The sequence below is a fragment of the Oryza brachyantha genome, chromosome 4 (genome assembly GCF_000231095.2).
Source record: "Oryza brachyantha chromosome 4, ObraRS2, whole genome shotgun sequence".
Classification (NCBI taxonomy): Eukaryota; Viridiplantae; Streptophyta; class Magnoliopsida; order Poales; family Poaceae; genus Oryza; species Oryza brachyantha.
In genome coordinates, this window is record NC_023166.2 from 12958095 (window position 1) to 12966909 (window position 8815).

At 38.2% G+C, this 8815-nt stretch overlaps 1 protein-coding gene across 1 annotated transcript; it reads left to right on the forward strand.

Annotated features, from left to right (window-relative positions):
• Positions 1–7279, forward strand: LOC102711697 (kelch domain-containing protein 4). The gene is made up of 20 exons (XM_040522973.1): positions 1–180; positions 442–528; positions 1363–1431; positions 1577–1709; positions 1804–1850; positions 2282–2368; positions 2465–2526; positions 2806–2848; positions 2945–3025; positions 3443–3562; positions 3697–3802; positions 3938–4001; positions 4534–4576; positions 4833–5048; positions 5126–5287; positions 5442–5567; positions 6176–6328; positions 6511–6597; positions 6702–6770; positions 6855–7279. Exons 1-20 carry the CDS (start codon positions 49–51, stop codon positions 6957–6959), a joined length of 1992 nt encoding a protein of 663 aa, XP_040378907.1. The 5' UTR covers positions 1–48; the 3' UTR covers positions 6960–7279.
• The last annotated feature ends 1536 nt before the right edge of the window (positions 7280–8815 follow it).

An 8815-nucleotide genomic window follows, 5' to 3' on the forward strand; every position in this document is an offset into this window, starting at 1 on the left:
AAGCGAGCGGGTGGAGAGAGAGAGCCGGAAGCCGTCGGCGGAGGAGAGATGGGGAAGAAGCAGAAGAAGCCGGGGAAGGGGAAGGAGAAGACGGAGCGGAAGACGGCCAAGGGCGAGGAGAAGCGCGCCCGCCGCGAGGCCCGGAAGGTCGGCGAGGAGGACGACATCGACGCCATCCTCGTCCGTGCCCCTCCCGCCTCTCTCTCCTGCTCCGCTCCCTCCCTCTCTCCTTTGCGTCAACACCTCTTCCCGCTTGCGTTCTAGTTCGATCACGTTTCTCAAGCGTGCCCATGTGCGGTTTTGCTTGCTCATTACATTCTTCTTCTGGTGACTGAAAAACTAAAAACTGGAAGAATTTTTTCGGCGTTGCCTCGCACCTTTTTTTTCCCATCTGCTGTTGTTGTGCGTCGCTGTTTAGACTTTTGTAAATTTTGCTTTCAGAGGAGCATTCAAAAGGAGGAGGCTAAGAAGAAGGAGGTACATGTGGAGGAGAATGTCCCTGCACCATCTCCCCGGTCTAATTGCTCGGTAGGACATTTTACAGCTTCAAGTGGCAGATAAAGAAGTTGATCTTTCCTTAGTGTTGTGATTATGTAGTTCATGTGGACTAGGTATCATCTCTATCCTTCATGTTTGGGTGCTTAGAATTTATCTAATCCAGTATGATTAATATTGAGGGGAGATGGATTTTCTTTTATGAAATAATTTGATCAAATATGGTCATCTTTTGGTTATACAGAACAGATTGTTTTTCGGTTGAGGAATAGGTGGTGTCAATTTATAATTCTTTACTTCATCGTAAGAGCAAGGTCAAAAGTGAAATAGGTTGCGAGCTCCAATTCTGTACAAATCATTTATAGCTCACTCTGCAGCCTCTGTATGCAATAGCCAGCTATACGGTCATATTAAAATAATGGGATACACCACCGATAGCTCCTGCACAAGCACCCGCTAAGCTCGTTCGTTGGCCAGTAGCTTTGCCTCTTGAACTCATGCCGTTGGCTGTCATTCCTCCCGAGCTCACTTTATCTATCATCGTTACTGATTTCGTCCCTAGGAATGTGCTGTAGCCAAGTGATATATTTGTCGCCCACTTATACTCTCTCCTGCCCTCTCTCCTCCAGCTCTGCACCATGGCCAACATGGTTTCGCTGTCGCCGGTCCAAGCTGGACTATTGTACTTGCTCTAAGTGCTTTTTTCATGGCAAAATTTGTTAAAATATAGATGCTCGTTTTGTTTGTTGGTGTTAATTGTTGTGAAAAGTTTTTGTTGCTCTACAGAGATCCTCCTATAATTGTTAACGTAAAAATAACCTGCATATGACCTTTCAGCTGACCAAGTTAATTTTTTCTGAAATGCAGCTTACAATAAATCCATTGAAAGATACAGAATTGATTATGTATGGAGGAGAGTTCTATAATGGCAGCAAGGTGGGAAACATATCCTCCATGAACTGTACTGCTGATCGAATAAGCTATGCTCATTTAGAGTTCTCTTTTTTCCTAACCTCATTTTAGAAGTTTGAGTACTCATGTATATTATATCTTTTTCCCTTGCCACAATCTGTTTTTGCAGACCTTTGTTTATGGTGATCTTTATCGCTACGATGTAGAGAAAAACGAGTGGAAGTTGGTATCTAGTCCTAACAGTCCTCCTCCACGAAGTGCTCACCAAACAGTCGCCTGGAAGAATAACATATATATGTTTGGTAACATAGCTTAACTTTGGCAAGGCATTCTATGAGTTAAAGTGCCATTTCAGTGTACAAGATTCAGTGTTTGTTATTCTGTGTAATGTTTCAGGTGGGGAATTCACTTCACCAAACCAAGAACGCTTTCATCATTACAAGGTACAAGACTAAGTCTGTCAATCTATTTCTTATGACTGTTTTTAGTTTGTTCTATTGGTACAAGGCATTTGCATAATTCATATATAAGCAGTAACTTCATAAGCAATATATATGGCATGATTTCAATTTTAAACCAAGAGATAGCCAGATAGGTACCGAGACCCATCTTTTGACATAATTATAAGCTGAAATATTACTAATGAAGATTAATTTGCAGTTTTTATGTTATTTATGAGTTAAAATGCTGAGGATGCAGTTTGAATCTGCACATCATTTTTTAAATCCCTGACCCCCTCCCCCCCCCCCCCCCCCCCCCCCCCCCCCCCGCGCTCGCGCTCTTTTCCCTTTCTGATATGGTGCCACTTTTAGATGAGCACATCAGCACATATAAGATGGGCACTCATTACTTCTGGTCTGGTTTTGTACTGTAGGACTTTTGGTCATTAGATCTAAAGACAAATCAGTGGGAGCAAATTCTTGCAAAGGGTTGTCCAAGTGCACGTTCAGGACACAGGATGGTTAGTAGTTTTATGTTAAAACTAGTCAAACTATAATGCTCCCTTAATATTTTCTGTTCTATGAGCAGTACCAAACTGTGTGCTATTTTTTTGCAGGTCCTGTATAAGCACAAGATTGTGCTATTTGGTGGTTTTTATGACACGCTTAGGGAAGTTAGGTTAGTACATTTAATTTTATGTGACTCTGTGACCTGGTAATCTTGTTATTATTAGTGTAACATTTTGATTTGAGCCATGTCTAGAAGTACTGGAGTTATTATGTTCCAACTGCAAGTATACACCTGAAAAATGATGTAGCATTCTTACAGCTGAGCTGAAAGCTGATCATCTACAAAGAATGAACTGGTGTGGCATAGAGTATTTTCTGACAAATAATTCGACATTACTCGATCTGATCTGCATTTGTTATTTTGTTTTGTAATAATGTCCATGTGCAGGTACTACAACGACTTGCATGTTTTTGATTTAGATAATTTCAAGGTGAGTACACCATGTTAATCTTTCGTTTAATGCTGCTAGTAGTAACACGTAAAGCTTTTTAGTTCAATGCACTCACTGGGAATATTGGTATTTTAGTGGGAGGAGATCAAGCCTCGCCCTGGGTGCTTGTGGCCAAGTTCAAGAAGTGGTTTTCAGCTTATTGTATACCAAGATCAGGCATGTCTTTGTTGCTTTGAAGCTAGGACGTTGATACTTTATAAATAGAGTTTAATTCAACTATAAACCAACTTTGCAAATAGTTAATCTGTTAATGTGTCAATTTTTTTTTAATTATTTGCTATTGGAAATCTTCTTATAATTAACCTTCTGATGTGACAAGTAATGCTCTTTAGGCTATCAGTTTACATCACAGTAAGTTGTTTTGCTATGGCATGGTATGATAAGAAAGGACTGTATGTTATATCTATAATTTATATGTGATGGCATTTTGATCACTTGATGTGTGTCTCTTTGTTCAACAAATTCAAGACTTTACTCTGGTAAAACATTTATGGTACAATAACTGACTAGATGTCATTTGTCTATGCCTTGTCTTTGATTACTTGTGTTTACAAGAGTATTAATTTCCTGTAGATATACCTGTACGGTGGATATTTTAAAGAAGTAGTTTCTTCTGACAAAACTGCATCAGAAAAAGGAACAGTTCATGCGGATATGTGGGCTCTTGATCCTCGTACTTGGGAGTGGAATAAGGTCATCTCTTGCAATTTTTGAAATCAAAGTATCAAATTCCATCATGATAGTTTATCAAGTTTTTCTTTAAACCCAGGATATGGCCACTTAGTAGTTTGCATATTAATACCTTTATTCACTTGAATTCTTAATAGGTTAAGAAAACTGGGATGCCACCTGGCCCCAGAGCTGGGTTTTCAATGTGTGTTCACAAGAAAAGGGCTGTTCTTTTTGGTGGTGTGGTAGATATGGAAATTGAAGGTTACTTTCAGCTCAATTTTGCTCTCTGCTAAGATACTTAGGTTATTTTACTGAGTATTTGAAATACACGAAACAAGTTCCTTTTCTGTAGAAGTTCTCAAGGGCTAACTGTAAAGCCCAATTTTGTGATTTCAGGGGATGTCCTTATGAGCATGTTTATGAATGAGCTGTATGGTTTCCAGTTGGACAACCATCGCTGGTATACTTCAATACTCCATTCTAGTTTCTTATATGCAACTTCAATATTATATGTTTTTATGTAACATAGGCTATCTTTATCCCTGCTTATTTTGTTCCTTGCTGTTTTGGTATATTGTTGGAGTGACTTTCTTTGTTACTATTTAACTAGTCAGTCCAACTAACTAATGTAACTTTCCTATTCCAATTCCTAGTATCAGTAAGCTGAAATTTGCAAATTGTTGTTCTTCTAATTAGATTTGGAATTACTTAAGGGTCCAGACATTTCTTGATTAATTGATACTTGTATTTATTTGCTATCTTGTGGTTATCTAGATAACATAACTGCTTTGAGAAATACACAATACTCTTGGGATCCCTTCCAAGCATATTCTTCTGTAACGTTAGTTTTGGTTGAAACTACTGAACCACAACTCACATATTCTCCAATTTTAAACATTGACACTGGTGCATAGATGTGAAATGTTATGCTTTCTATTTAGTTTCACATTTGTGTTTCTTTGTTGAACAGAGTATTTTCATTGCTGTATCAGGTATCCTTTAGAGCTCAGGAAAGACAAGCCTGCTAAAAATAAGGTGATTCCTCAAATGTCATCGTATGACCAGCCATCTCCTGTTTATGGCTTATAGGTTTTAGGTACTAGATACAGAGTATACTCTGCAGTAATCCATTTTGATAATTCGGACACAGACTAGGCTAGATATGGAATGTCTCTTATTTTTTTAATAAGAAGCGCATGTATGATATGTCGACATAGTCACATTGATTATAAAGTAATGCTTGGATCATTCTTAAAGCATGTTACACTGATTTTTTTTTTGTCATGTATAGACAAAGGATATCAAAAGAAAAGAATCATCAAATGATGCAGAAGCTAATCTTGGTAATGATGAGGATGAGACTATGGAGGACTCAGAAACTACTGGTGGACAGTCTGTGCATGGAGTTTCCAATCACTTGACCAAGAGTCTAACCTTAAATAAAGTTGGCTCAGGCAATAACTCTGACATTCTCTCTGATTCAACAACACAAGAAATACTGCCAGAGGTGTTGCAACAGTTCTATTAGATGTTGGCATACATTCTAATGATCTTTTGTTTCTCATTAGCTTTTGCTGCTTACAGGCAGTGAAACCCAGTGGTCGGATCAATGCATGCATGGCTGTAGGGAAAGATACACTCTATTTATATGGAGGAATGATGGAATTGAAAGATAGAGAAATTACTCTTGATGATATGTATTCACTTAATCTTAGCAAACTAGATGAGTGGAAGTGTATCATACCGGTCAGTTGCAGATTGGTCCTTTCCTTTTTGCCATATTGGTATTTAATTAACGGTGCTATTTATTTTAATCAGAGATAGCAGAAAATTATCTGTTATCATTTTCAACTATTCCCATTTGTTTCTGAGCTTATCCATGCTCATCTTTCTTTTGTAGGCATCTGAATCTGAATGGCTAGAAATTTCTGAGGATGAGGATGATGAAGATGAAGGTGATGATGATGATGATGATGACAATGATAGTGGGGGTGACGCTGATCAGACAGATGAAGATGATGAAGAGGTATGCAAGCCCCCTCCCAGTCATTCAATAACCCTTTTTACGAAAGAAAGGTGTTCTTGTTGCTATCTAAATATCTAATATTTCCTCCGTTCCACATTATAAGACTTTCTGGGGTTGTCTAGATTCACATGTGTGCTAATGAATCTAGACACATAAACAAAACATATACATTGATATGTGAATGGATCTAGTCAAATCTAGAAAGTTTTATAATGTGGAACTAAGAGAGTAGCTGATTCGCGTGGGCTAACAAGGTAATTCCTCGCAAAAGTATTCAAGGTTCAGTCACACATGCTTGGAACCATCTGGTAACCCTGTTCACTGGGAATCCTGATGAGATTCATGATTAGATTGTTCTAGACAAAATCTTGCTAAATTCATGTGGGCGAAGACTTTCTGATTCAGGCATGTTTACATTTTCTCTATAAAGTAAAATACAGATTTTTCAGACAAGGCTGTTTTAATAGACTTGATGTGTTCCACAATTTTGCCACAGACAAAATAGTCTCTCTGGCCTGTTCGATTAGAAATTAGGATTTTGACTAAGACGCTGCATGATGGTTCTACGATGTGGTTATTAATTTCTACTGCTAAATCTGTCTTTATAGTCTGATGAAGATGCCGAGAAGAATGTCGATATGTCCAACGCTGTATCTATAATAAAGGGAGAACGTAAGAACCTGCGAAGAAAAGAGAAGCGTGCTCGGATAGATCAAATCCGGGTTATGCTTGGTCTTTCTGATTCTCAAAGGACTCCAATGGTAATGTTGTGATCAACCTTCATTGTTTTATATTTTGGTTATAGATTTGTCTGAAGAATTCCTGACAAAGACATATATAAATTATTTACTAAGAGGAATTTTTGACCGATAATTTGTTACCTACAGGCTTAAAGTTAACAAATAAAACCATATATCACTTATTTCCATGTTTGTACTTTTAGCCAGGAGAGTCACTAAGAGATTTCTACAAGAGAACAGATAGGTACTGGCAAATGGCTGCATACGAACACACCCAACACACTGGAAAGGTTAGTTTCTCCTCTTAAAGTATCCTCATTGCCCATACTGCATTGCATTATGTAGCTTGCAGATTGTATTAGTTCTGTATTTATTCATGCTTGTCTGATGCCAGGAGCTTCGCAAAGATGGTTTTGATCTTGCCGAAACTCGATACAAGGAACTGAAACCCATACTCGACGAGGTAGATTGACATAATGTGCATTCTTTGAAACAAAAATGGTATTCTGTCTTCTACATGTAACTCACTATTATTCGTCCTCTTCAGCTTGCTGTGCTCGAGGCTGAACAGAAGGCTGAGGAAGAGGCTAGTGCTTCGACTAGTTCCAAGAAGGACACAAAGAAAATCAAGCCGAAGAGTGGCATGAGATAAGCTTTGGTTATAAATGAAGTGTGCTTTAGGCCCGCTTTTTCATCTGGGGATTTTTTTTTCCTTGTGATCCCTGATCCATTCGGATGGTCAGCTCTACACAGGGTATATACATTGTATCTGGGCAGATGGGCTTATAATCCATGGTCAAAAATTTCCAATGTAGTTTCAATCCACTCGTAAACATTCAAGAAGAGTTTATACGCAAATTCTATTCATCGTAATTTTACTACAAGCCCGAGTTCTCTGCTGTGTGCAGCGATGGTGTTGGTGTTTGCCCGTTGGCATGCATTCTTTTGTTCCATTATCCTTGTCGCCGTTTCTAAGCCTCGTCATTCATAAGGTGATTGTTTGCCTTTTTCCATTAGCCATATTTACAAAGATTATATATATATATATATATATATATATATATATATATATATATATATATATATATATATATATATATATATATAAAAGGGTGTTTCGGACAAGGGGGCTACATCGAATGTTTGGACACTTATTATAAATAGTAAACGTAGACTATTAATAAAACTCATCTATAATCTTGGACTAATTCGCGAGATGAATCTATTGAGCCTAATTAATGCATGATTAGCCTATGTGATGCTATAGTAAACATGCTCTAATTATGGATTAATTAGGCTTAAAAATTTTGTCTCGTGGATTAGCTCTTATTTATGAAATTAGTTTTTTATTAGTCTATGTTTATTACTTTAAATTAGTGTCTAAACATCCGATGTGACATGGGACTAAAAAATTTAGCTCCATCTAAACAACCCCTTAATCTAAAATTTAAATTTAAGGATAAAAATAAACTACAATAAAAAAAACTTTAAAAAACTTCAAGTCAGTTCTAAATTCGAAGTTAAAATATTTAACTGTTGCCCCATGTGCTCGTGTTATAGTGCAAGCGTCGGAATGTCCTCTTGTACCGTTCGTACGGTGCCGGTGATGGCGTGATGGCGGTGGTTAGCGAGTAGCCGAGCAAACCCATCGTCCAGAGACCAAACGGTTCTCCACGGGTAATCGATGTGTTTTTAAAACTTAAAAACAAATTTTAGTTTGCCTGGTGGATCTGAGTTGATAATAACAGATCATCCGTGAACCAATCCACAGCCATCCCTATTCGGACGAGCGCCGAGTAGCGGTATCCGGCCACGAGGCGAGTTCCGTTTTCGTTGGCACGGAAAGGAAGAGGACGATCGGTTCGACATTTCGATGCGTGATAAAAATGTGATGTTTTGTGCGCGAGCACTGTTGTGGAGTACAAAAGAAAGAAAGCAGGAGGCTTTTGATATGTTCTCAAAAAGAAAAAAGGAGGTTTTTAATACGGTGGCGTGCCTGCCATCTGTGGGACTTTGACCACCCCAATTTACTTCGGCTCATCAAACCTCAACAACCCATAACTGCACCACCTGTCCGCCCAACCGAGCTGGTCCCGGTCCACCACACATCCGTATGGGCCACTCACCCATACATGCATCTCATGTGAGGAGCTGGAACTTGGAACAAGGAGTGTTCGGCCTTTTGCAGTGAGGTGCTCATGGCTGCAGAGCTGAGACAGTAGACTGTTGCTACTCGTATTTTCCATGTTAGACAAGGAGTATTTGCTCTCCTACTATAGCAAACGATTTTGTTCTTTCGAGTTTTTTTTCTAAACTTTGAGTGAAACTAAGGGGTGATTGCTTAACTTTTTAGCGAAAAAACAAATATATTTAGAAAAATAATGAATAAAAATTATATTATGTGTTCTTATCGATGTAAAAGTTAAGATTAAAAAATATACTGTGATGAAAACCCACCAAATTACCTCAAATTTAATGTTTAAAATTTAAATTTTGACTTATTAGCAT

Bases quoted from the DNA above. Each gene is read 5' to 3' on its own strand.
- LOC102711697 (XM_040522973.1), top strand. From the start codon at position 49: ATGGGGAAGAAGCAGAAGAAGCCGGGGAAGGGGAAGGAGAAGACGGAG. The intron at 5,288-5,441 runs GTCAGTTGCAGA...TTTCTTTTGTAG, and splicing joins AGTGGAAGTGTATCATACCG to GCATCTGAATCTGAATGGCT. The intron at 6,771-6,854 runs GTAGATTGACAT...CGTCCTCTTCAG, and splicing joins TGAAACCCATACTCGACGAG to CTTGCTGTGCTCGAGGCTGA.